Source organism: Syzygium oleosum, unplaced genomic scaffold (assembly GCF_021117445.2).
Source record: "Syzygium oleosum isolate NSW1041296 unplaced genomic scaffold, Sole_v2.1 Sole_v2.41, whole genome shotgun sequence".
Classification (NCBI taxonomy): Eukaryota; Viridiplantae; Streptophyta; class Magnoliopsida; order Myrtales; family Myrtaceae; genus Syzygium; species Syzygium oleosum.
This window is the reverse complement of record NW_026607525.1, coordinates 1,370,251-1,397,692: the sequence shown is the minus strand read 5'-3', so window position 1 is coordinate 1,397,692 and position 27,442 is coordinate 1,370,251. Positions and strand designations below refer to the sequence as shown.

The 27,442-nt window shown below is 41.4% G+C and overlaps 4 protein-coding genes across 5 annotated transcripts; all 4 read left to right on the top strand.

Annotated features, from left to right (window-relative positions):
* The first annotated feature begins 369 nt into the window (after positions 1-369).
* On the top strand, positions 370-3,387 carry LOC115671151 (tRNA (guanine(37)-N1)-methyltransferase 2-like). Of its 2 annotated transcripts, XM_056306141.1 has the most exons (5): positions 370-796; positions 893-997; positions 1,170-1,325; positions 3,046-3,108; positions 3,213-3,387. In XM_056306141.1, exons 1-4 carry the CDS (start codon positions 661-663, stop codon positions 3,063-3,065), a joined length of 417 nt encoding a protein of 138 aa, XP_056162116.1. In that variant the 5' UTR covers positions 370-660; the 3' UTR covers positions 3,066-3,108; positions 3,213-3,387. The 2 variants fall into 2 exon arrangements, with proteins under 2 accessions (XP_056162116.1, XP_056162115.1); XM_056306140.1 differs by lacking the exons at positions 3,046-3,108; positions 3,213-3,387 and adding an exon at positions 1,890-2,066.
* Positions 3,388-5,498: 2,111 nt separating this feature from the next.
* On the top strand, positions 5,499-8,981 carry LOC115671058 (uncharacterized). The gene is made up of 4 exons (XM_030592521.2): positions 5,499-6,685; positions 7,329-7,526; positions 7,694-7,785; positions 8,071-8,981. The coding sequence occupies exons 1-4, from the start codon at positions 5,534-5,536 to the stop codon at positions 8,765-8,767; spliced, it is 2,139 nt and encodes a 712-aa protein (XP_030448381.2). The 5' UTR covers positions 5,499-5,533; the 3' UTR covers positions 8,768-8,981.
* A 2,199-nt stretch (positions 8,982-11,180) lies between these two features.
* On the top strand, positions 11,181-14,824 carry LOC115671345 (uncharacterized). The gene is made up of 3 exons (XM_030592891.2): positions 11,181-11,570; positions 13,405-13,657; positions 14,301-14,824. The coding sequence occupies exons 1-3, from the start codon at positions 11,253-11,255 to the stop codon at positions 14,681-14,683; spliced, it is 954 nt and encodes a 317-aa protein (XP_030448751.2). The 5' UTR covers positions 11,181-11,252; the 3' UTR covers positions 14,684-14,824.
* Positions 14,825-16,123: 1,299 nt separating this feature from the next.
* Positions 16,124-17,749, top strand: LOC115670989 (fatty alcohol:caffeoyl-CoA acyltransferase). Its single transcript, XM_030592410.2, has one exon. The coding sequence runs from the start codon at positions 16,257-16,259 to the stop codon at positions 17,622-17,624; it is 1,368 nt and encodes a 455-aa protein (XP_030448270.1). The 5' UTR covers positions 16,124-16,256; the 3' UTR covers positions 17,625-17,749.
* Positions 17,750-27,442: the final 9,693 nt, after the last annotated feature.

The window sequence follows — 27,442 nt, the reverse complement described above, 5'->3', positions numbered from 1 at the left end:
TTCTCTTCATTCTGAACTCAGCACCCTATACACATGCAACACCAAGCCGCAAGATGTGGGCTGGTGGTTCACAATCAGCAAAGTGTCTCTTCTGAATGTGTTCCGAGTATCATTTAGAGCATCACTTATTACCTGTTTTTAGGATGTTTTAAGTGGACAAGTGTGTGCTGCCTGAGGCCCTGAGCCTGCAGAGACATATGCCATTAAGTATGCGGCATCAATAATCTGTAGAAGTGACTGCTTCTTACATGAGCAGAAAAATTATCCGCGGATCTGGACGGTTGTTAATAAAGTTGGAACAATCACAAATGAGTTTCGTGTGCCGAAATTTGAAGTCTTGGCTGGAAAAAGTGATATGGTGACGGGGTGAATCAGTATGGAGCGACATTCAAGCTTGATTACAGTCTGGTGTATTGGAATTCAAGACTGGATCATGAACACATAAGAATTGTATCTAATTTCCGACCAGGGGAAACCATATGTGATATGTTTGCTGGCATTGGCCCTTTCGCAATCCCAGGTGCTCAAAAGGGGTGCATGGTGTATGCACATGACCTATACCCAGATAGTGTCAAGTATATAAAGATCAATGCGCAGTTGAACTAATTGGATGACCTTGTTCATACTTTCAACTTGGATGCGGGGAAATTTATTTCTCAAATGACGTCTTTGCCTGAATCCAAAACTAGTTTGGAATCTGATGTCAAAACTAGTTTGGAATCTGATGTTCTTACTGAAGAGTGTGAGATCAATAGGGAACTGTCAAAGCAGGAAGCTGAGTCAGATGGGACCCCAGGTATGGTTTTGCTGCAATTTGGTTGCTGTCTTTTTGCAATTTGATGGGTTTCAGTGTTATTCTCCAATGTATGACATGCAATTAACATTAATGTAGTACCCAATGACAATGTAAGCTATGGTGATGGTCTGAAAGGTTTATGTACTGGTGCAGTCACAGCTGCTCCTGCAGCCAAAAGACCATTAGATACTTCTAAAGAAGGTAACAAAAGCATTGCTGTCAAATATGCTTTTGCCATTTAATAGATTATCTGCTTCTTCATGTATGTGTTAGTCTGTTTAAGATGTTGTGCATGGCGGTGCATTTTGCTGATTCTTGCATTGTTTAATCAAGATTCAAGATAATTCATTTTCCCTGCATATTTCTGTGGCAGGTGCCAATGCCAAAGATTGCAATGTACTTGTATCTTGCAAAAGAAAAGGAAATAACAACAAGCGAATCAGGGCCACTGAGTTGTCCTATTCTAAGACACGGAAGCACGTTGATCATGTGGTTATGAACCTTCCTGCATCTGCTCTCACATTTTTGGGTCTCTCTCTCTCTCGTGTGATTTGGTATAGCATGAAATTTTGTTGACATACGTTGTCTCAATACGTCTTCTCCAATGAGAAGAAAACCGTCTTGGGTTTGTTTCAATTCCTTTAGACTGTGTTGAAGAGACCAGATGAGACAGAAAGAGCAGTCAGCATCGCATTCTTTGTGGGAGAAAAAGTTTTATTTCAATAGTCTTCTCAAATTTTTCAAAATATCTTCACATTACATAGCTGCATAATGCATTGAGTTGCTACCTTAATGGCTGATTGTGATGATACTTTAAACCTCTATAGCCTAACTTCGTGTTTTGTTATTTAATGTAGCAATTTAAGCATTATTGATAATTCTGATTTGCACTTTTGTGTTAAAAAAGAAATCCAAGACATTGGGTAGTATATGTTTACTTAGGCTGATGCAGTTCTTCTCCAAGGCCTCTTCGTTTTTCTCTTGTAAATCTTTTGCGTCGTCTTTCAATATCGTAGAATACTTCTAAATATTTATTTAAGCTGATTAGAAGATCCTGAAAGGCAATTTTGTCTCTAATTCTTTTTTGCCTCAGCTGTGTTTAGGGGGCTTAGACACAGTAAATATTGGAAGGGACCCTCTCCCTGGATTCACTGCTATTGTTTTATGAAGGCTAGTGAAACCAAAGAATCCATTTTGGCAGTAAGTTCTGTTCTACAGGAATGTAAATTCATGTCGACTTGTTAATGTTATTGTCTTTTGCCAGTCTAAACACGATACTTGTGCAATCTTCAAGTTGATTTGACTTAGTTTGGGTGGTAATTACCAATATACTTCCTGACTTGCTGTTGGTATTTATGCTTTCTCATGGATTTTACATTGATTCTTTAAGCTGCCTCATTAAATAGATGCACTTTACTGATTAATGTGTACTGAAACCGAAAAAGTCTTGTGTGCTTCATTGCAAAAATTAGTTTGTTAGTTGTTGCATTACTTACGTGGGTACTCCAATGAAGTTTACCTGGGCAAAACAAATAAGAGTGAACTTAAAAATTTTGTTAGAGATTTCGGGAACTTTGGTGCTCATCTTAGTTTTACTGTTGTGCCTCATTATCTCTATCTTCTGGGATCAATTAAGAACTGAAAACTGAAGATTATAGAGAGCTTAAGGGAGATAGCTTTGGCTGGGAAATATTATACCAGACTTCCACATCATTGCTACTAGAAAGAGGTTCTGTTATTTTTTAGGATGAATTAGGAAGTTGAATTAAAACGGCACAAGTAGTTGAAGTGAATAGTAGGACTTGACAGACCACATGTTCAGGCAATCACAAGGCCAAAAGAGGGTTGGCAGAGCCTTATTATTCAATTTCCTCAAACTTTTAGTTCTGTTGTTGACATTTGAAGTTTTGTCATGGAGAATGTAATCTTAAATGCACCGCCCCATGACAAAGTGTCACCCGATACCTCAGTTAGATGACCGGAGCTATGAGGGTTCGAGGATCGTAGGCGTTTTGGGGGGGGGGGGGGTGGGTGTGTTCAGAATGTTAGGTTCAACTTTGAGTTCTTTTAACTTGTGATTTGTCTATAATGGGATAAGCCTGCAATCGGTACCATTGTTCCTTTTTTGAACTTTTTGTTTGTTATCGACATGAAAAGTTTCAAATGAGAGTATTCTAGACTGCATAGCTGCACTTTCCTTGGATGTTTTATCATTCATCGTCCTGTGAAAACACTTTGGATTCCGACAGGTGGCAAAACGTGCCCTTAGCGAGTCAATATTCCACAGGGTTAGGGATGTGGCTCCGAATAAGGTACTCTCTGGCAAGCGCTCCGAGCGTTTCAATTATGTCTAGGTGTTAAAGGATGCCCTCATGGGCCTTCCTATTGAGTGTTAAGACAATTGTTGGTTTTGCAGGCGATGTACTGCCTTAGTTTCAGGCTGCCGGAAGCATGCTTTAAGGAAGATTCCCATAACTCTAGTCGGCCTGCTGAAGGGAAGTCGTAAGCGCTGTAGGAACAATTACGCGGGGGGCTAAACACGGCCTCTCGCCTAACTATTAAGAAGGTATTTAATTTTAACTCGATCGAAGGAGGGAACTCATCATCAACGGGACACGGTTGTTTTATCGAATCGAGGCCGGCGTCCACGCAAATGCTGCTTACGGTCCGAGAAAAAGCAAGCGGATGTATGTTTGCGTATGATCTGTCTGTCACAAGAGTTTCGAAGTCTAAAAAGGATATGAAATATGAGATGAATTTTTTCTGTTTTTTTGGCAGTTCGGTTCTTAGGATTTCCAGCTTTGTTGGGCTGGTTCCCAATGCTTTGTAGCTGATAATCAGCTTTGTTGGGGTATCGATGGGTTGGGTCGGGTCGGGTCCGGTTTGCATGATACCCGACCCGACCCGAAATGCTAGACAAGTGTGCTCGGCCCAACCTGAGACAAGACCCGAATGAGATATAGCCAAGTGATCGGGTTAGGTCGATCCGGGTCGGGTTCCGTGTTTCAAACTCAGCCAAACGATTCTGTTCTTGCTTTCTCGTCACCTCAAAAACCTGCCAAATTCATTCCACGCCCAAAAATGAATATCTCTTATTACAAATTCAAAATTACAACCATCATAACCTCCCATTTCATATCTACTCGCCATTAACCCATCTCAGGTTCCTCCACAATCGAGCCGAAGACAACATTCAAACAACAAAAAAACGAAAAGAAACACTAGAGACCTGATTCGCATGAGGACAGCTGTTGATTTTGCGGAGGGCCTTCGCTCCCCTCTCCAATGCCTCCGGGTCGAACCCACCCCGCACCTCGCGGCTCCTCGAGAGGCTCAGGCTTCGACGGCGAGGCCGCGCTGGAAGGGGCATCTTTGGTGTGCTGCAACGGAGGGGAAGGGAGCGTCGGCGTACGCTCGGGTCGAGAGCGTGGACGCCGCGGCCGCCACAATCGCTGAGGACAGTCTGGAGGCTGCCATTTCCGGGCTTCAATCTAGACCCTCGATGGCTTCCGTAGGAAAAGGGGAAGAGAGAACGGGCGGTGCGGATCGAGATTTGCGCGAGTCGAGCATAAATCCCAGCACCGTGGCGCCGCTGGGGCTGGTCATGTCGCCGGTGCGGTTGCCGTCGGACTCGATTGGGAACTCAATGGTCTTGCCCTCGGCAAGGCTGTGGAAGAGCCCTGGATCAGAAATTGCAGAAGAGATCGCAAAAGAAGCGAGAGAGTGAGAGAGACGTGGCAGAGAGATCTAAAGGGTTTCCTTGTTTGGGTTGGGCTTGGGTATCTGAGCCCAATAAATTCAAAACAATACCCAATTAGCTTTATTGTTACCCAAACAAGTTGGGGCCCAACTCAACCTAATACAAAAATTATTAGTTCGGGTCTAGTCGGGTCGAGTTGTGTTTGATTGGGTTATTTTGACAGCTCTAGTAATAGCCTTGTCAGTGTTACGAACTTCTTTTTAACTTTCAAATTTCGATATTCAAGAGTCGGCTTCTGATTTAAATAAAAACCACAATATGTTATATTTGATCAATTACGACTTGAAAGTTAAAAGACAGTTTTAAGAGAGAAAATTGACTTAGAATTGAATTAAGATCGGTAGAAATTCCTAAAAACTAAGAATCGAATCATTTGCCTCCCTACGAGGGCCTCCTCGGTCTATTCATTTGCATGTAGGAACGATGGGTTTTGGGAATATGTTCCTTATTGTAACGCGTCGGTGCCCGCATGCTCTGTATCTCTAATTAGGGGAAAGTTTTTCTTTCCTCGTCCCAGAAAATTACCTCATGTTTAACGTCCAAGATTTCAGACGAAGTCTTTTAAGATCTTGCGTAGGACCTTTATAACCTGAAACCTTTCACATTTAAAATCATCATAAAAAATAATAATCTTTTTCATCCATTCTTTTCTTCCGGTTGCTTTCGAGAAGCAAAAGGACCAAACTGGAGCCCCCCCCGTTCTCTCCCAACCCCGTAACGTGATCGCTTCACTTTGCCGTTGCCGCTATCCCGTTCCGTCTCCAAATTTACCAAAAAAAAAAACAAAAAGAAAAATAGTAATATTCGCGGGATTTTGAATTTGAATCTCGTAACGGACAGATTCACTCTCTCTCTCCTCTCTCCTCTCTCTTCTCTTTCTTCGCGTCACACACCTTCTTCACCGCACACGCACCCGCAGGACAGAGAAGCAGAAGCAGAAGCAGAAGAGCAGAAGCAGAGAGAGCGAACCGGGGAAGATGGCGACCCTCACGCAGGGCATCCTCCTGAAGCTCCTCCAGTCCATGAACTCCTCCAACGCCCGCGTCGCCGGCGACCACTGCTCCGCCCTCCTCCAGGTCGTCGGCATCGTCCCCGCCCTCGCCGCCCCCGATGACCTCTGGCCCAACCACGGCTTCTTCCTCCACCTCTCCGACTCCCTCCACTCCACCTACGTCTCCCTCTCCGACCGCGACGCCGACCTCATCCTCTCCAACCGCCTCCAGCTCGGCCACTTCGTCCACCTCGACCGCCTCCTCCTCGCCCCCGACTCCCCCGTCCCCCGCGCCTCCGGCCTCCGCCCCCTCCCCGGCCGCCACCCCTTCCTCGGCTCCCCCGAGCCCCTCGTCGCCCGCCTCTCCCCCTCCCGCCGCGACTTCGTCATCCAGCCCGCCTCCTCCGATTCCGACCTATCCGCCGACCCCATCGCCGCCTACCTGTCCCGCGACCGGCCGGACGGCGCGGCGAGGGCGGAGAGCGACCGGGAGGAGCCCAAGGCTTCGGAGAAGCCCAGATCGAGGCAGGCCCTTGCGCCGAGGGACAATTTGCCTAATACGAACTCCGATGCGGAGGCGAGGGTTTCGGCTCAGAAGCCCTCGAGGTTCTCGTCCCCTGCGACGGCCAAGAGGTCGGCGCCTGTCGGGAAGAAGATTGCTCCTGTTGCAGAGAGAGATCCGTCGCCTGCCGGAAAGGGGAAGCGATCGGCGTCCCCGGTACCCTCCAAATGCGTCGTGCCGAGCTTGGTCGCTGCGAAGGAAGAGAACAGGAGGAACTCGAAGGAACCGGCAATTATAGTGCCGTCGAGGTACAGGCAACCGTCGCCGAACGTTCGGAGGCAGGCGTCGCCAAGCACGAGGAGGGCTTCGCTTTCGCCGGGGAGGAGATTGTCGGTCGGTTTGAAGGTGTCGCCCATGGTGATGGACTCGGCAAGTAAGAAGAAGATGGCTACAATAGCTGCTGGGATTTCCAAGGTCTCAGAGGCCTTGGTTGGTTCGGGGAAGGCAGGCCGGAAGAACTGGGATGAGCAGCCTGCATCAGCATCGGCAGCTGCAACAGCAGCTCCAGCAACGGAGCAGAAAGAGAAGGCTCCTGGGAAAAACAAAGCCGATCTGCAAGCGATTTTGCGGACTCAGGTATTGATCTTTTCCTGTCGTAACTGGCAATTTAACTAAAGGCATGACATGGTTATGACGATTACCTGGATTCAGAACAGAGTGGGCGTTCGAATAAAGGTTTGGTTTTTATAATGCTTATTATAATCTGGGTGCTTGTTTTCTCATTGCGATTCACATTTCGCTGCTGTCATTTCTTGGAATAAGTTGCACTGTTGTAGATACCATGCTGGTGCGATTGGGAATTCATGAAAAAGGAGGCAGCATGTAGATTGATCCGTGTTTCTGTTAGTTCTTGATGAGAGGAAGAAGATATGTAGAAATCGCGCCAGGTTGAATAAGAAAGAAAAGAAAGAATGACCCTTGTCGCATTAGTAACATATGTACAATGCAATGAACTTGGGATTTACCTGCAGTGCTCTGGTTGGTATGATACTGTGGAGATTAACTCCAAGATGGCTTCGCTCACTGGTAATGTTTTTGTTAGAGAAGACAATTAGCCTTTTTATAATGCTAATGTGTCATAGCAACCCTCGGCTGCTGTATATGACAGTTTTCCATTAGAGAATATGGTTCTTTGAACCTCTCCACCATATATTGACCCTTCACATTTTTGAACTCTACATGGGTTCTTACTTTAAAGATAATTGCATCTTTTTCTCAGGCTGCTATATCTAGACGTCTTAGCGATGTGAGTGGTGGAAAGTCGAATGGTGATGATCTGTCAAGCAATGAGAAGGCGAAATTTGGAACACCTGAATCTGTCACTTCAGTTCCAGGAATTACCATTCATGAGAAGAAATGGACTGACGGCAGTGTTTCTCTCGACTCGGTCTGCAAAGAACTTCAGAGGCTTGGGAAGGTATTAGGGTTGACTAAGAACAAACTCACTCTTTATATTGTCAATTGGAGCAAAATTTAGTTCTTTTAACTCATGATCCATCTGTCAATCATATAACATCGTAAAAGCAGGGAATTGCTGAGAGAATCGTTTCTAAGTCATCCTAATTTTTCTTGACTAAAATGCAGGAGGCTATGCAGAGGAAACTTATTGCCTCCATTGCAGCTGCTGAAGCATTGGAGGAGGCCACTGCTACGGAGTCAGTAATGAGGAATTTAAGGTACTAACTTGACGCCAATTCTGCTTTTCACCTAGGAACACAATAAACATACAGAAGCACAGAAAATATCAACCTCAGGACACAAGCATGGGAGTTGCATAAATAAGATCTTAAATGCTCTGCAATGTGATGCAGGAAGTAAAGACAGCAATATGTGTCTGAATGCATCATTAGCATCGGCAGTTATGTGCCATTTAAACTTTTAGTCGTATTATTCAAAACTCCTAGTTGTATAGTTCGATATGGTACTGTCTGAGCAAAATTGTACTTTTTCTTCTGTTTCAGCATGTTTTCAGAACTTTGTTCCACATCTAAGGCTGGGAATCCTTTACCGTCCATTGACCGGTTCTTCTCGATTTATGACGAGGTTGTGAGATCGACTGGTGTTGTCAAATCTCTCTCTAGCAGCCGTGCGGCCTGTGCCGACGATACTATCGTCCCCACAGACCAATCGAAATTCTCGATTTGGGTGGAGGCAGCTTTGGCCACTGATCTTGATATCATCAATTTTTTAACTAATCAGAATAGTGAGCCGGCATCAGCTCTTCAGAAAACGTTGCTCAAACGACAATCTGTGAAGGCACATGGCAAGAACCACATGAAAGTGGCTTCTCCATCACGTTCCGACTCTGCCTGCGCTTGGACTAGGGGTCACGGGATGAAAGAAACTGCGGACTTTGCAATGAAGTTGCAGTCAGAGATGCAAATGTGGTTTGTCAGTTTCATTGAGAATTCCTTGGATGCAGGCTTTCGGGTGTTCGGTGAACGTGGTGGCGGGAAAGTACTAAATCTTGACGGTGGCTCTGTTACAGCTGTTTTGTCGCACTTGAAGCGCGTGAATGATTGGTTGGATCGTGCGGTGCCTAAAAGCGACGAGTTTCTTATGGAAAAGATTGAGCAACTGAAGCGGAAGATATACGGCTTTGTCATCCAGCACGTCGGTACGACCTTCGACAACTCCATGTCGGCTGCTTCGTCTTGAGTTTCTGGATGACCTGATTAAATATTTGTCAAGTATATCACATCTGTTCTTTCATCCTGTTCAGCATTTTTGTTTTGACCCCACGATCTTCTTGCAACTAGCAAGCTTGGATCATTCAAAGCTCATAAGGCTTGCATTTTAACCTCCTTAATATTTGTCAAGTACAACCTATTTCATTGTCTTGTGCAGTAATCTGTCAACCTGGTCTTCGTCATCTTCTCGGCATTTGGTGGCCGATTTATTATGTTACTATCCCACCTCGCGAACTCAATGTTGAAAAAGAAGGAAATTAATCACTGTCATCTCAATTCATGTTTCTGAGTCTTGTGCTAAGATTATTCAATTTCAAATCAAAAAGAGCCTAACAAAAAATGCTCGAGAACAGTTACTGGAGGAATCCAAACCATGGGTCATGTCGTCGGTACAACCTGAATCGATCACACAACATCTGTGAGAACTAGTCAAGAATCAAGAAACTGTACCAGTGGCTAAATTAGCCAGTGGGTTTAACACAATGGCCTTACTAGATCATCGAATCACCACCGGAGAGCGACAACAACAATCAAAAGGGGTGGGAGAGGATGACCATTGTAGCCGCCTCGGTTCCACAGTACGTTCAGCTTGCAGGTCCGCCGAGTCTGGCACGGCACCATCTCTGCCGGAGTGCAGACGAACCTCCGGAGAGGTCTTTGTGGGACGGGCGAGGTTGTCGTCAAGACCCTACCGAAGTGCGATTTGGGACCCCTTTCGATCTGTTTTGGCCTCCGTTGGTACCCGATTTTTTCTTTTTTTGCTAACATTATAGATAGATAGGAGCTTACTGATGCCATGTTTAAAGTTGCAGTTCAAAGAGAAGAAATTTTGTGTAATTCCTTATTATTATCCAGGAAATACATGTAAACTCATCTCTAGGAGATGAGGCTCATATGACACAAGAAGATTACAAATGCACCAACATGAATCTAGGAACTTTTGCCCTATAACCTGCCACTACTTCATGTGAATGTAATGTTGGCTAGGGGTGATCGATTCCGACCCTGAAATTTGAAACCGAACAAAATATGGTCGATTCTCAATTTGTGGAACCGGGGAATCGGCTCACTCGGTCCTAAAACCGCACTGTCGGTTTGGTCCAGTTTAAAGGTCAGTCCCGAAATCGGTGATTTCTTCTTTAAGTGGGAGTTTTCCAACATTAAAAGGAAAAAAATAATTTGCTAATTAGGATTTGCTTCATAATAAAAAATAAAAAAAAATTAAGAAATTTAGGCCGGTCCATCATTCCAATCCAGATAGTCCGGTCGGTTCGGTTCTTTATGTGGAACCGAAAATTGTCTAGACCATTCTGTTCAATCAGATCAGGTCCGGTCTGGTTCCGAACTGAATTGGGATCGATGCATACCCCTGCTGTTGGCGGACGTTGGAAATAACTGATGTTTTTTTTATGTCATTAAAGATCCTCACCTGAGAAAGTGGGGCCAAAACCTAGGCATGGCATCAAAATGTCCACTCATCCTCCATCTGTACATCGATTCTCCACACCCCTTCACGGTAACAAAAACTCTTCAATGAATCTGGTGCATGAGATGGGCTCCATGCAAGGACAAAGTACTTTTTTTTTATTACAACACATGACAATAACATAGATGACAAGTCAATCGCAACTTAAGAAATTCAAAAATTTTAGTACGACAAGAAATGACAAGCATAGCACGCGATTAATCTGATTGATTGGTCGCGATAAGTATTGAATTTATGATGGCAATTGTAATAAGCACTTCCCTAAGTAGCTGGATTTCATAAATCTGCGTCCAATTGGACGCCTTTTTTTTTCCTCGAAGAACCCTGTAGAGCGGGACTTTTCTCTAAACACCTCCTAAAATGAATCACACTGTGTTCCAATTGACCCCCTACCTCATTGCCGGCGCTCAAGACCAGCGTCCGACGAGCGCATGACCATCACGGGGCCATTTCCAACCGTTGGGCAGGGGCAATTTTTATCCCCCGAAAAATCGATTTTTTTAATTAAAACGCGCCAAAAGCGCGTGAGTGTTTGAGACATATCTACTATCTAACGGCGAAAGTATAACTTATTTCTAAATTCCTTACAACTATAGAAGATTTAATTCGCCCAAAATAAAGTAGACCCCCTTCTCTTCTATAGTCTCTCTCTAGAGGGGAAAGAGAGAGAGAGAGAAAGGAAACGTCCTCTTTTAACCTTAATGCATGATTTCCCAAGAGATTTCTTAATTAATTCTTGATTGCATCTTTATGTAATTTATCTCTTTTTGCATCATTTAATGTATAAGAATAAAGTGCCATGAAATGCGAAAAAAATTTTAAAAAAATATCTGATCCGTAATTAATTAATTTCTGGTGTTCGTGTATGTAATATATATCAGTCGCGAAAAACATTTCAGAGAGCTTTCGTCTCTCTCTCTCTCTCTCTCTCTCTCTCTCTCTCTCCCAGCCTTCACGTGGATCGTCAATGGCGGGAAGAATCAACCGGAGGGACGATGATGCTCTGGTCCTGAGCAGCACCAACGTCTTCGCAGCTCTCGGCAGCTTGAAGAAGAAGAAGAAGATGAAGACGACGGCGACGAAGAAGAGCGATGGAGAGGCCTCCAGGGGAGCTCAGGAGCAGGTCTTCTGGGCTCCCGCGCCTCTCAATGCGAAGTCGTGGGCTGACGTCGTCGACGACGATGACGACTACTACGTAGCTGCCATGCCGCCGGAGCGCGCATGGAGCCAACCAGGCGAGCCGAAGGCGGAGGAGGAGAGCGAGTCCGAGGCTTCTCTTGAGGAGGTCGGGTTGCTTGATTTCATGTACATTGGTGCAGTCGATATGTGTAACTTAACGTCTTCTCCTTTACTTCGTTTGTTTGATTATCTCGACAGTGATAATGTTATTGGGTTCGCGTGTTATTATCAGAATTCCGCGAGGTGTTGCGTTTGTGGTAAACATTACTGTTTGAGGTTAAGCTTGGTGATAGGAAACTTCCCTTTTTGTTTTTTCTCCCCATTTTGGCATTACATGTTTTAGATGGCCTCAAGCGGAGTGGAGAGTATCATCAATTGCTCCTTTTCTTTGGTTGCTGGAACATTTGTTTACCCTTTAAGATTCTAGTGCAGTGTAATGGGAAACTTTCTTGTGTTGATCATATAGATGCTACTGAGTTGAATGTTCGGGAGGCTTTGATATTAAATTAGCAAATAGCAATGATGTTTTTATGTTTCGCATATAAAAAAAGAAACTATGAATCTTTTCTTCAGTAGCATCCTTTTTACCAGCAATCTGTGTGTGTGTGTGTGTAAAAGAAGATAGTAGAATCTTAGTAGAAGGGATTGAAGAGGAAAGAGAATGCAGTGGAATTGCCAACACCTGTATTTAATATTGATGTGACTATCTTCTTACTTGTTCTGTTCCTTTGGACATTTTTGACTCATGATGGGTCAATGTAAAATTTGAAGAATGTACTCTGCGTAAGCATATATAGGCTTTTCGAGTTCTTTATGGAAGTAGAGGGATGGCATTGCTAGGAGCTTCAGCTTTTAAAGTTTAGCATGTGGGGTTAAGAGTTTCTTATTTGTTAAATTATCCTTTGACATCATTGACCTGCCTTTGAGTTCACCTCTAAATAGTGAGCTCCCTGTTTGATTGATGACTTCGTTTGGTATCTTGAAACGCGCTTACTGTTCAATGGTTCTGTGGCATTGTTGAACAAATCTGGATTTCTTGTCGAGTGTGTGCATTTTGCACTTCTCTGACTTTTGTTGGCTCAGAGGGCCACCTCCTTCATGTGGTGTGTGTTGATCTGCAATTTCTTGTGGAGCTGCAATTTTGGAACTTAAATCCTGAATGTAGGTGATTTAAGAGGGTGCAGGTTACAAATGATCTTTGAACCATATTTGCTGAAGAAACCTCTAATATGATTCTTATGCATAAAGCAATGACGTGCTGAATTAATGATTTTGTTTTGCTAATCCCCTTTGAGTTGCATTTTATATTCGTTCGCGCCCTTAATCCTTGCCTTTCTACCATTTTTGTCACTAGTGGTTGCAAATTAATTAAATCTGACCTGTGTTACCGTAAAAAGTCGTGATCCCTGTCGATAGCATTCCAGAAAATGCAATCCACAGTACCTAAACTTTGGAACCTAAAACTTGGAATTAATGTCTTAACTTGCAATCAAAACAAAGCTCATCTAATTAATCATTATGATGTAACTTTTCCTTCTTAAAAGAGCTGTCCTCAGTGAAGAGCTTTTTCTTGACATATTTCTTTGAAATCAACTCAAGCGGGTGAGACTAATTTAATCAATGCAATCTTCAACAGTTCAGGTAACTGCTTAGTCTATAAGTACGGTAGGACGTCAGCAGTTTCAGCTGTTTCATTGAAGGATGTTATGTTGTTCATGTGTTATTATGTCATCATTTCTCTTCCTTCCCATTGTGTCCTCTTAGAATCTGATAAATGTTCAGTTTTCATTTTTTGAGTTTTGTTATCCACTAAAATATCACCCCTATGCCGTGAGGGACAAAATAGGTTCCTGGAGGCCATAAGTCCATATTTGATAATTATAGTGAGCCGCTCTTGTATGTCGTGATGCCATTTGAAAACTTTCCTCTTTTGACCTTAGGAAAGTGAGAATGGTGATGGTCTTGTTGAAGTAGGCGATGAAGGCATGGAAGAAATTGAAAATGAACCTGAGTTTGCTGTGGACAGAGAACCTGTTACAAAGATGCCTATTGAAGCTCCTCCTGCTTTTAAAGAGACTGAAAGGCAGCTTTCCAAGAAGGAACTGAAGAAAAAAGGGCTTGAAGAACTTGAAGCTGTTCTTGCTGAGTTTGGTTATATGAACAGAGAGAAAAGCAGCCAAGATGAAACACAAGGTAATTTATAGTTCCTCTCTAGCATGGCATTGTCTTAGACTTTACTCTGTCAGCCTTGCTCTTCTTTTGGGCCAAATGTCAACCATTCTTTTAAGACTGATATATTATAGAACTTTTGAATGATGCCCCCTTTTATTCAAAATCACATTCCATCACCTCGTACTTGTGCGTTGCTAGTTGATACTTTTCAGTCTAGAGTATGATACTATTTGTTTCCACTTGTGGCACCCAGTTTTCGCCGTCAGTTCCTGTGAAGAAATTGTAAGGTTCTTTTTCTCCCACGGGCAATAACTTGGACTTTCTACTGGATAGTAATTGCTCTTTTTTCAATCCTAATCTCCCGTCGTTTCTTTTTTGAAGTTCTTTGTGTTGTTATAGATGAAAATGAGAGCAAATCCCTTGCTTTGTTTATTTCTTGCTGAATACTCGGGGATACGCTACAGGATACTTTGATTATCAACAAGTGGAATACTGGTATTCACTGTTTTGCGTGGATTCCTCGCTTCTCATCTGTTCACTATTGTTTTGGATGTATCGTATGTGTAAGAGGAAAACTGAGCATTCTACTGCTTCAAGTCCACATGCAGGACTAATTTGATGTTCCCTTTGTGGGAGGAGTTCATTGTTGTGTATATCCTTGCAGATGATGCACAGATGCGAAAACCAGTGGATTCCAATAGAGAAGTGGATAAGAAAGGGAATGCTCCTGGAGAAAGCAAAAAAATGAAGAAGAAAAAGAAGGACAAGTCTTTTAAAAAGACTAAAGAAGTGCAAGAGCAACTTGGTGGCACAGAAGTTGGAGCTAGAACAGATGAAACTACTGAGACCAAGAACTTCGAAGATAATTCTACCATTGACATAAAAGAGCGGCTTAAGAAACTGGCATCCACGAAAAAGAAAAAGTCTAGCAAAGAGATGGATTCTGCTGCCAGGGCAGCGGCTGTGGAGGCTGCTGCAAGGAGTGCAAAGCTTGCCTCGGCAAAGAAAAAGGAGAAGAATCACTATAATCAGCATCCGGCGCGGTGAACTGAGAAAACCTTTTTCCTGCCTTTTTATCTTTGTTATGCATGAGCATGAACTTTGTCTTGTTCATTGTTGGATAGAAAGTAAATAGTGGGAATCGGTGATATGAACATGGTTTTGAACAAGACAGATGGTTTTTCATGATGGAAAGAGGAAAAAATGTTTCTCTACCCTTGCCATGATTTCCTTCGCCGTGGAGCATAAACGCAATGCAACTAGGTGGGTTCTAAATGTTGATGTCGGAGTGGTTGGAGATTGAGAAGGAAAGTCGAATGCCACAATGGATATGCTCAACTCCTAAGCAATCTATCCTAGAATATGGGGCATATAACTCATCACTCAATGGAATCCGTCAAAGAGAAACAAAGTTTCAAAGATACTCTAATCCAAGATATAAAATCTGAAATTTCATTAAACAAAGCACGCCAATTCGTAGGGAGGCCCTAGAGAGGTTTATATAAACTCAATTTGGTACTGCCCTCTAAGTTAGGCAAATTCCAAGACACCTAATCTTTTATTTTCCAAGACAAGACCGACATTCTCTAGAAAAATCATACATAAAAGATTGATTCTTGACACAAGACGACTCTAGGAATAAATTACAATACATAAGACCCAACAAAATCATAGAAACTGTAAAAGACTCGTTCTAGGGTTAAACTGAGGAGCACTTAGTAATTTGACCATAACTTTCTCTAGAAGACTTAAAATTGCATGAAACTTGTTGCATTAGAAAGTAGACACTTTACAACCATGTATCAAAAGCAGAGAAAAAAGTACCCTTAAAGTTCTGCTAGCAGAGTCAAACTTAGCCTGCAAGCAATTTCGCATTAACTATTGGATAAGGTTCAATCTTCTCAAGACGTTCCTTCATCGAATGTGCTCAGAGTGTTGAGCCATTGGCCAAAGAGGAAAGTGTGGTGAGAACTGGGGCGGTTGTCGTCATTCTCAAGAGGAAAGTTTGTTGCTTTGGTTGCTTAGGTATGAACTAGGGCGGCTGTCATTATTCTCTTTATTTGTACTGTCACAGTGTGCATCATATGGTTTAAGTTCTATGTTTTGCCAAACCAGAGGAGAGTGTTGAGATGTGCACATTGTATCCCTCAAACGATGAACAAAGGAAAGAAGAAAGAAAGAAAAGATTGACAGAATGTGTCTGCTTAATAGTGGCTCAGACTACTCTGTGATTCCACACTTTTCTACTGTATCATTTAATCTTGAGTTAGGTTCAATCTAGCTCTGTTCTAGTTCAACACTTGTTCTCCAAACAGTAGAGTAGGCAAACAGAATTTAAGCTGCCAAACCTCAACGGACCTCCCTTCATGCGCTTACCATGTTTGTGACCTCCTATTAACCTTCAGCTGAAACGGTCTTGAAAGCAGTCATCCTTGCTCTCAGAAAGCAAATGGAAAAAAGGGAAAATGAAAGGTAAAGCACCAATCTCGACACAATTCCCCGCAAAAAATGTAGAAGCCCCGTTGATATAGGTCCAACCATCTTTGTCTTTCCTGGAATTTTGATCTTTATCTACTACAAATGCCACTTCTTGCTAGTGCCTCTATCACCATTCTCTCTCATGGCTCCTTTGGTACAAGAAGTCCATTTTCCTCAGCTTCACATTCCGATCACGATTGACCGGAAATTCCCAGTATTACCAGCAGGGCCTATTCCTGCTTCAGCCGGTGACAGCCTTTACCTCTCAAACCTGGATGATATGATTGGAGCGCGTGTTTTCACCCCAACAGTGTATTTTTATGGATCAAACTCGCTGACATCTGAATCAAGATCTCTCGCAGATGTACTACATGATGCATTAGCAGCTGTTCTCGTTCCTTACTACCCTTTATCAGGTAGGATGAGAGAAACCAAGAACGGAAAGCTAGAAATCTTCTTCGGAGCAGGTCAAGGGGCTCTCATGGTGGAGGCTCACTCCGAAATGGTCTTAGCTGATCTAGGAGACCTAACCGTGCCTAACCCAGGTTGGGAGCCTCTGGTTTACCGGTTTCCCAATGAGGAGCCGTATAAAATCCTCAACATGCCATTACTTATAGCTCAGGTGACCATGTTTAGTTGCGGTGGCTTTAGCCTTGGCCTTAGGCTCTGCCATTGCATCTGCGATGGGCTTGGAGCCATGCAACTTCTGCGCGCGTGGGCCACCACGGCAAAGTCAGGAACTCTGGTTATAGATCCTGAGCCATGTTGGGACCGAGAAATATTCCGGCCTCAGTATCCGCCAGTGGTGAAATTCCCACACACTGAGTTCAGGAGGATCGATGATGGATCAAGCCTCACGAAGTCCTTATGGATAGCCAAGCCGGTGCAGAGGTGTTACAAAATCAGCCCGGAGTTCCAAGCCAGGGTCAAGACCCTAGCTAAAGATGAAGCGTTCTCATGTACCACTTTTGATGCAATGGCTGCTCATATCTGGAGATCATGGGTGAAAGCACTCGATGTAAAACCGCGAGACTACCAACTCAGGCTTACATTTTCTGTCAACGCTCGCCAGAAGCTCAAGAATCCGCCATTGAAGAACGGGTTTTATGGTAATGCTGTTTGCGTGGCATGTGCAGTGAGCTCCGTGTCGGAGCTTATTGACGGGAGTCTCTCAAGCACGACTTCCTTGGTTCATGAAGCGCGGCTCAGCGTTTCGGAGGAGTATCTGAGATCTACGATCGATTATGTTGAAGTTCACAGGCCTACGAGGCTTGAGTTCGGTGGAAAGTTGACTATTACGCAGTGGACTAGGTTTTCCATTTATGAGTCGGCAGACTTTGGCTGGGGAAGGCCAATTTACGCCGGACCGATAGACCTAACCCCGACACCGCAAGTTTGTATTTTGCTTCCAGGAGGAGAATCCGATCCCAGTGGCACGATGGTCGTGTGCATTTGCTTGCCTGAGTCGGCGAGTGAAAATTTTAAAGAGCTTTTTAGTCTGATAGATTGAAGTCATTCATGAAAAGCAGTAGGGCTAATAGCTGAAAATGGTTCACGGTAACTTCGTCAGGTTTCCATTCAAATATCGAATTTGACATATCTTTGCTTGTCAATAAAAGCAAGAAAATTTACTGAGATACAGACTATTTGAGCAAATGAAGATCCATTCATGAATGTTTCAATATAGAATTTCATCGAACTTTGGATGCTGTATTGCACCAGTTACATTTGTTTCATCTCTTCTTGAGCGGAAGATCGAGTCTCTCTGATATGAGTAGAAGAAGAACTCAAATCGGCCTGCTTGTCCTTGTTCAAACTCTAACAGACCCTAAAAAACTGGCAACTGTCGAAAGGCTCGAATTTTGCTAAGCAATGAAATCTGTGAACTCTATTCCTGAATTGATTGAAATTTTGATTAGAAATAAGTTCTTGTTTTTCTTTGGCTTTAGTGAATCTAACAGAGGATGTACGTGCTGTTATATTCTCCTCTTCTTTTTCTCTTTTTACTTCAAGCTTCATAATGGCAGCATCAATAAGATGACTCCCAAGTCTCCCAACTTCTGTCCAAGCTCCCTTGTTATATAATAGAGCTGTCATTCTTCATCACATAATCTAATTAAAAAGCATGCATTCGTCTTAATAAGTGCTACTTAAATGCAACCGCTATTTTAAAATAAAATAAAAAATCTAACCCAAGATAAAATTTGACAAAAAAAATTGTTTTTAATACCTTGCATCGCACGTGAATTCAGCTAGTGCAAATGTAATTGTTGGACAAGACAAACTTTGGCTACTAGCAACGAATGATACTTGTTTAAACCTAGTCAATCCATCAAGTTGCATAAGTAATGTGGAATACGGACCACATTAAAGGACATGAGCCTTAAGCGAATTCTTTGCTATAATCTTGGCTTAATCCATCGGGTTCACAGTACTGATAGGAAGAGCTTAGACAACAATTTCCCTCTTGGAGCCCTTCTCTCTTTGGGCTCGCAACGCCGAATTAGACATCGCCAAGGCCAGGCCTGACCTCATTGGCCTCGGGCGACACCAAGCAACTCCCGACGCCGATTTGCAAGCTATGAGAGAGAGGCCAGGGAAACTTGGGATAGAGGAGGAGAGAGGGGGGCCTTTGCCGATCTCACCAGCCTCAAGTGGCCCTAGATCTGACGTCGTCCGAGGCTAGGCGGGATGCCGCGAGGTGATCGTGAACTCAGATTTCCTGAGCTCGTGACCACCAAGCCCAAATAGAGGAGGGGAGAGAGCGAGCGCGGGGGCTTGCTGATCATTGCAAGCTAGACGGCGGCAGCTTGGCAGCATGGTAGCGAAATCGGCGGCACCGGGCGCATCAATGGCAGAGGTGGAGGAGAGAGAGGGGTTGGTAATTGGGGTAAATTTCTTAAATCACAAGGCATTCTTGTCCAAGGGGTAACTATAGGTCAATGTGGAGGATGCTAAACATAGAGGATTCCAATCCCCTAACTAGTACCACAAAAATGCAAAGAATCCGATCGGTTCAATGACACCATTGGGCCTCAAGTTAGAATTTTTATTTTAATTTGATGGCCCAAAAAGAGAGAGAGTATGTTTTTCATGTTTCCAAACGGTCCTGGAACGACTAACTTTACTTCGAATTTCAAATTAAAAGCGACACTACCATAGTGGCCTCCAGTTGGAAAAATGGCATTACTCTTTGTTTAGTCGAAAGTTATGCAATTATGCTTCTTTTGTTCATCGAGGAAAACACATAGTGGTTCTTTCTTTTTTTAATTTTAGGTCCCATTGTTTCATGAAAAAAATGAATCATTCGAAAAATATTTATTTAAAAATGATTATCCGTATCGTTTACGAAAATGAATAAAGAAAATATTTTTCAAATTATTCATTTTTCGTGAAATAAACGGGAACTTAATGTACGTGGACTGAACTCGAGAAATATATGGGTTTTATTTTCAAATTGAAAACTATTGTTATTTTATCGCGTGTAAATACACTATATGAATACCTTTATTTATAGAGTTTGCGTAATTGTCCACGTTTGTCATTCGCTTGATTACTGTACTTTTTTTGGACAGTGTTTAATTAATGTACTTAATTAGTTTTTGGTAGGATTCCAATGATCAAATGGATTTGTGGTTATATAGACCAACCTCTTTCTGGTTGCTTTCTTCCTAAAGCGTCGTATAGGTCCTCTAATAGATGGGTTCCCTTTGATAAGTCCGTTTGTCCCATCTTTAGACAAACCTTCATGTCAACAATTTATATATGATATAATTAAGTATTAGCCGTATCTCTAGATATTGGATATGTATTCGAGTACCCATTTGCTTTTTTTTTTTTTAATTTTTTTTTTAATAAATATTCATTATTGGAATGTGTTCATTGGGAATTTCCCAAAGCATCTACAACAAATAGCACATCAACTTAAAGGAGAGTGGTTCATCTACTTTAGGAATTGCGAGTACTGAAGACTCCTTGAACTTGAGTTTTTGTGGGGTTGATTCTAATGTAAACCTTGCATCGATGACGTACCAAGAAATTCATAAGATTGCGTTTGGTCGTCTGAATTTCTAATCAGAATAGGACCGGATAGAATAGGATATGAAATCCAAGGGATTTGCTATATCATATCTATTGTTTGGTGAATCGTAACAATAAAGCCAGAAATTTTCACATCTTACTATGTCCATTATTTGCGATTCTTTTTGGCCGGTTAATAGAAAATAATATTGAAATTAAAGCTGGTCATGCAAGATTAAAGCTAGTTATATCGACAATCAACGAAAACACCTTCTCAATTACATGACTCAATCTACATCTCCCAGATCATGCGTATTCGATATGGTGATATCAAGAGGTAAAATGTGCCAAATTTGTTTTCCTTCAAATGAGAGGATCTCAATTTTGGAATGAAACATCGTCTTTAATGCTCTGTTTATTTCACGAAAAATATAACAGTTTTGAAAAATATTTTTCAAAATATCATTTTCAGGGAAACTGACAAGATTTTTCGGTGTTTGGTGAGAATGAACTAGAAAATATTTTCGGTCATTCGGTGTCTAATTTGATTTTCCTTGGGGAAAATTACTAAACAAATCAATTTTTTATTTTAATTTTTTCCTTTTCTTTCTCTTTCTTTTTCTTTCTTCCTCGGTCGATTGCCAGCCATGGCGGTTGCTAGCGACTGGCTAAGGAAGCAAGAGAAAGAAAGAAAAGAAAGAAAAGAAAAAAAGAAAAAAGAAAATAAAAATTTGAATTTTTTTAAAGATATTTTTATTAAAACGAACATATCATTAACTAAGGACCCAAGCTTGAGCCCCGAGGACCTAAGCATGGCCTTCATGGGCTCGAGCCTGAGTGCGGGGGCCTAGAGCTCAAGCATTGGGGACCCAAGCATGGCCTTTATGCACCTGGGCTCGGGTGCCGGGTCATCGGGCATGAGCATTAGGATTTCGGGCTCGGCCTAGATGGACCTGGACGTGGGCACTGGGGCCTGGGCCTAGCCTTGATGGTCTCGGGCCCAGGCTCCGGAGACCCGATCTTGAATGCCAGCGACCTAGGAACCAGAGTTGGGTTCCTTTGTCCAAGCGTAGAATTTAGTGTCTAAGCGCCGATACCTAGTCATATTTTAAAAAATATTTCCCGACTTTTTTAAAGAGGAAATCATTTTCCTAAATTTAAGCATAGATTTTCTGTTGACCAGAAAAACATTTTCCGTCAACTCATTTTCCTAAGCGAACCAAACGTCAGAAAATGTTTTCTCGAAAAATATTTTCTGCAAAACAAATGGAACCTAAATGTGCATGAAGATTTCTTTTTACTACTCTTTTTGCACTCGCACCTGTTTTCGAATTTTGATCTAGCTTTGCAGATTAAAGTCTCTTTCTTTTAGATTGAGTATCAAAGTCAACTCACATAATCTGCAAAGTATGCAAAGTTTCCACCTTTTTGGTAACATTAGACATGAGTCGGGGCCATCTCTCGAAACTGCGTTGATGCTGCCAAGTGCTAACTAGCTAACACCAACTAAGTGCTGCTTACTGCTTAGGCGTAGCTTAGCTGGAGATGGCATTTAATTTATTCAAATTGAAAACTACTATAGTTTTATCACGTGTAATTACACTACATGATTTATAAAGTTCGCGTGGTTGTCCACGTTTATCATACGTTTGATTACTGTACTTTTTTTGGCCAGTGTTTAATTACTACTGTACTTAATTAGTTTTTGGTAGGATTCCAAAGATCAAAATGGAATTTGTGGTTATATATACCAACCTCTTTCTGGTTGCTTTCCTCCTAAAGTGTCGTATAGGTCTTCTAATAGGGCCTAATACCTTAAAAAAAAAACCCTAATTGTAGGTCTAGTCTCATTTCTACTCTAATTTTTTTTTGTCCCATAGAAAACCTCAACTTTAGATCTAATCTCAATTTTACTCTTAACATTTTTTTGCCCCATGGAAAAACCCTAACTTTAGATCTTGTCCCAATTCTACCGTCCAGTCCAAGTTTTGCCCTAAAATTTTTTTGGTTTTGTAAAAAACCACAAATTTTTACTTGAGTCACAAATCTGACCCTCATTAACCCTCCATCCAAAATTTCTCATTGACAATCGAGAAATGAAAAATTTGCAAGCACGACCTGTTCGAATTTCCCGAGCCGAGTGTCTCGAGCGCCACCTCTTCAAGATCGAGCTCTCCAATCACGAGAGATGGAACACTATGGCTAATTTTTTGTATGGAACACTACGGCTAACAATGAATATTTATAATTAAAAAGAGGGTTCAAGAATACATATCTACTATCTACAAATACAGCTAATATTAATTATATCATATATAAATTGTTAATGTGTCCGTTTATCCTGTTCACAATTTATATATGATATAATTAATATTAGCCGTATTTGTAGACATTAGATATGTATTCATGAACCCATTTTTTATTATAAATATTCATTATTGGAATGTGTTCATTGGGAATTTCCCATTGCATCTCCAACAAATTGCCCATCAACTTAAGGAGAGTGGTCCATCTACATTAGGAATTATGAATATTGAAAACTCCTTGGTCTTGAGTTTTGTGGGACTGATTCTAACGGGAGCGTTGCATCGATGACGTTCCAACAAATTCATGAAGGATTTGGTCCTTAATTGTGACGTGCATCATTTTCAATTTGTTCGAGTGTTTCTCGACCTCGCTAGTGTTTCGGAATCCCACGTGCATTAAAGATTTTAGTGTGAAAAGATTAGAATGTTCAACCCAAAAATAGTTCGAAAGATAGGAGGGACATTAGTTTTTTTTCTGGCACCTACATGATTTTCTTTTAGGTCTTAAAGCCTCGAGCACGTACGAGAAAAGCAGATATATGTAGTTTTCTTAGATTCTAGGGAAAGTTAGGCCCTCCCCATTGACTGGAATTTGGTTAGTTACTAGTTAGCGTTTTCAATGCTTTACCTTTTAATGTAATAACAACAGTAATAAGAGGGTCGTTTTTGTTAACGAGCGCCTCGAAAATGCTATCCATTTAGAAAATGTCTATGATTTCTGAAGCACCATCTTTTTCGTGTTATACATATTCATCGCATAGAAATCGAACATTTTCCTTAACAGTTATAGTTAATTAATGTCTCTGAGGCATTTGTTAACAAGATCCGTAGTATAAATGCAAACGGTAGCAGTATACCTAGCCTAGAGATCAGAGAAAACAACGGGCAATTTGGTGATTCTTCTTGGCTGGTTAATAACAAATGATAGTGAAATTGAAGTTGGTTGCTTAAGATTAAAGCTAGTTATATCGACAATCAACCGAAACACCTTCTCATTTACATGACTCAATCTACATCTCCCAGATCATGTGTACTCGATATGGTATGATATCAAGAGATGAAATGTGCCAAACTTGTTTTCCTTTAATTGAGAGGATCTTGATTTTGGAATGAAAGATCGTCTTAAATGTGCGTGGAGATTCCTTTTTATTACCCTTTTTGCACTCGCACCAGTTTTCGAATTTTGATCTAGCTTTGCAGATTAAGATCTCTTTTGCTTAGATTGAGCATCAAAGTCAACTCACATAATCTCCAAATTATGTAAAGTTTCGACCTTTTCGGTAACATTAGACATGACACTGGGGCCCTCTCTCGAAACTGCATTGATGCTGCTGAAGTGCTAACTAGCTAACACCAACTAAGGGCTGCTTTGGCGTGGCTTAGCTGGAGATGGCATTAAGTTACAGATGATTCATCAGTACTTCTTCCCAAAAGAAGAAAAAAAGAAAAAGAAAGAGAAATCGGCAATTATCTTTAGTTAACGAATGTTGAAAAAAGAATTAGAAAACGATGTCATATGATCAGAAGAAAATGGATGTTTGATTAACATGTGATATCACGAGAACTTATCCTTATTTCGGAAGCTCGAGATGTCGGGAATTTTGATTTCAATTCGCCGGACCCTCAACCAAAGAGTCTGCTTCAGCTTAACAGCTTTTACCTAGGGTACCTAGTACACAGGCAATTCCAATCAAGTCGAACCGGGGAGAATTGTCCAAAAAATAATAAATATATTATACGGATGTCAATTTAGTCCTAAACATTGTAATTGTGCCAATTTAGTCATAAATATTTTGATTGTGCCAATTTAGTCTTAAACTTTTTGACGATTTCTAATGTTGTCATCCCGGTCATATATCCAAATAATAGATTTATGACTAAATTGACAAATCTTCAAAAAGTGTAGGACAAAATTAACGCAAAAAAAGGTCTAGCACTGAATTGGCTATCGTATAATAGGTTCAAGACTTTTTGGACAATATTCCATGTCAAATTGAGATCCACAAAACACAAACGGGCCCACCAACGTTAAGGTTATGGGTCACTATTCATTAATCATCTCATCTAACATGTAGGTCTATGAAAATAAAGACGCATCGTTTGTATCGCCGCAAAATTGGCAATTGTTAGAGATATTTAGATATCTTCTTTTGCAATCATAGTGCCGTTCTTTTTCTGTGCATGTACATCCGGCTACGTAAGTTCACGTTGCGGTTGGCCGTTCCTCACGCCACGTTCTAAGTCCCCACTCTCATCGCGAACTCGCAACACATAAAAGACATGAACAATGATAGAGTTTCTCTAAGGTAGATATGGAAATTCTACATGTTGATGCCATAGGTAGCTCCAATTAGTGTCATGTGCCATCTGGCTGACAACTGCTATGTCGGCTCGAGAATAATTAGAAAGAAACTCCTTCTTCGATGGACCACATAGCTCACCTTGTCACATCCCGAAACCTACCAGAACGGGGATGACACGACCGTCTTTTCGCCAGAAGGCTGCAGCCTGAACCCACAACCAAAGAACAAACTCCCAAAAGTCCCCACGACATCGCTCTCATTCTATTAGCTACTAACCATTGAACTTGAAAAGATTGGGGAAAGAGAGGGGTAAGCAACCGCAACTTAGTAAGTAGTGCGTATATCTTCTAAGCAGATCGAGCAATGCATATACATATAACAATACCGGAAGCTCATACTTTTTTTTTTTGAATCCAAAGATATAATATATATATATATATATATATATATATATATATCAAATCAAATACTAGTTATTTCATTTCAACAAGACTTTACACAATTCAGAAAAATACTCATTTAAATCAATAATATCAAAACAAAAACCAATGGTCTATTCCATTGGCCAGTCTCATCGAAAACACATGCAAATGGTCTATTCCATTGGCCAATCTCATACTTAGAAATCTAACTATGATCATGGATAACACCCTGTGAAAAGGTGACCAAGATTGCCCTCGGCAAGATCTCCATATATTATAAGCCGGTAGCTCGGCCAACAAGGATATCCTAGACTAGTATGCGCATACCCACAACCCCTCATTGGGTTCACAGAGACACTGAGCATCAAACACTTATCCATAACAATATCATCCACAATCCACAAAGCCAAATCTAGAAATCATTTCATAAACCATTTCATAAATCACAATATGGTTCTAAAACCATTTCATGATCTATTTCATAAATCACAACACGCTTCCCAAACTAATCATATAACCTTTCGTAAATCAGTTCATCCGATAGAAATACTTTTTCGTAAAGCATTTCTCATATCATTTCATAAACATAATTCACAATCGATATGTATAATATATAATAACATCTTCCATAAAACGTTTCTCAAATCATCTTAAAACTTGTTCCATAAACCAATTCGCAACATAATACACATATATCCGTTAACAATATTTTTCTTAAAACCATTTCAAATCGTTCTCAAATATTAAAATGTAGTAATTGCCCGATCTAGAATTTTATGTAACAAACATGCTTTAGTAACTCGTACGATACTCAAATCCTTATCACTTTCAAAACATGAGTTTATAAAGTCAAAAAAGAGATAGCACCATTCACTTGGAAATATCTATGATCAAACAACAAAAATTACTCGAACCGTCGAACTCGCAATCCTATCAAATAAGCGAGAAATAACGTTAAAATTGAGTAAAAAGCTACCTCAATTGCGACTCAGCTAAACTAGGCTTAGATGCTAACATAATGACTAAAAAGGTAGCCACAAATCGCTCATCCAAAGCGATTACTCAAAGCCATCCACAACGCGGAGTTTGAACGCGAAACTTGATCGCGCCATAACTTCCTCCATCAAATCCCGTTTCAAGCAAGCTTATCGTCAATAGAAAGCCCATTTAGAAAACTACAAGACCCCTGGCTTGGTCGACCCAAAATCGAGCCAAAAAGCGACGAAAATCGGCATGGAAAGCTGCTGTCACGTACTGTTCACCACGCGCGCTCAACTTCAAAAATTCGTTTCGAGCAAACCGTAAGTCTAAATTGAGATCCATAAAATCCCACGGCCACATAACACCATAAACTATCATTTTTATATATATACGCAGCTCAATAACTTAAAAATTAGACTACGCGGCTTTATTTTCACAAAACTCCGAAATTGTGCCTTAATTCCAAAAAATACTCCGATTAAATGAACGTGGGCTGCGAGTACTTATCGGATGTTGCAATACGAAGTCAAATCGGCTTGGCAAGCTTCCGTGGCGCAAAACCCTCTTCTTGTTTTTCCTTTTTTTTCTTCCTCCTCTTTCCCTTACTCTCTTTTCTTCTTTTCCTCTCTTCCCGTGAGGGCTCTCGATCTTCTCTCTCTTCCTTTTTAAGGAGCTGAACGTGCCCCTTTCTTTCTCTTTTATTTCTCTTCCTTTGATTTTTCAACCTTTTGCTTTTCTTTTCTTTTCTTTTCTTTTTTGTCAAAAAAATCCAAATATTACAGACCCAGCTACAATAAGTCACGTCCAAATACAGCAAAATGGTTCAACGAATTCCCAACCTACTTTATTTTTCGTTAGCACCTCGAAATTTTGGGGCGTCTCGATTCAATGAGGATCGCCAAAATTGGTTGAATTTCAACTGTGGATCTTCCTGTGCACCACGAGATCTTTAAAAGCCACCCAACGGTCGGATTTAATGAAACCACGGCTTATTCTTGGTTGTTGCATTGATTGTCCATGCCGATCGTCCTCGATGTACCGGATGGAAAGTTTTGTCATGTCTCCGCATGTTATCTTGCGACCTTAAGCTTGGTGCAGGTTACAGTCACTTCACAATATGTACTGTTTTGCGACCTCGAAGGTTACGGCCTACCGATGTCTGGACATGTCTCTAGAAGAATGCCTTCTCTCTTCCCGAATCCACGTTGCAGAAAGCTGATTTAGTTGCAGAATGTGAGGAAGAACGAACTTCATCACATACGCGTACATGCATGTCAACGTTCGCGTACATGCATG

Excerpts from the sequence above, each read along its gene's own strand:
- LOC115671151 (XM_056306140.1), top strand. The coding sequence starts at position 661 with ATGACGTCTTTGCCTGAATCCAAAACTAGTTTGGAATCTGATGTCAAA. Across the intron at positions 797-892 it reads TGAGTCAGATGGGACCCCAG|TACCCAATGACAATGTAAGC; the intron begins GTATGGTTTTGC and ends ACATTAATGTAG. Across the intron at positions 998-1,169 it reads ATTAGATACTTCTAAAGAAG|GTGCCAATGCCAAAGATTGC; the intron begins GTAACAAAAGCA and ends TTTCTGTGGCAG.
- LOC115671058 (XM_030592521.2), top strand. The coding sequence starts at position 5,534 with ATGGCGACCCTCACGCAGGGCATCCTCCTGAAGCTCCTCCAGTCCATG. Across the intron at positions 6,686-7,328 it reads AAGCGATTTTGCGGACTCAG|GCTGCTATATCTAGACGTCT; the intron begins GTATTGATCTTT and ends TCTTTTTCTCAG. Across the intron at positions 7,527-7,693 it reads AACTTCAGAGGCTTGGGAAG|GAGGCTATGCAGAGGAAACT; the intron begins GTATTAGGGTTG and ends ACTAAAATGCAG.
- LOC115671345 (XM_030592891.2), top strand. The coding sequence starts at position 11,253 with ATGGCGGGAAGAATCAACCGGAGGGACGATGATGCTCTGGTCCTGAGC. Across the intron at positions 11,571-13,404 it reads CCGAGGCTTCTCTTGAGGAG|GAAAGTGAGAATGGTGATGG; the intron begins GTCGGGTTGCTT and ends TTTTGACCTTAG. Across the intron at positions 13,658-14,300 it reads CAGCCAAGATGAAACACAAG|ATGATGCACAGATGCGAAAA; the intron begins GTAATTTATAGT and ends ATATCCTTGCAG.
- LOC115670989 (XM_030592410.2), top strand. The coding sequence starts at position 16,257 with ATGGCTCCTTTGGTACAAGAAGTCCATTTTCCTCAGCTTCACATTCCG.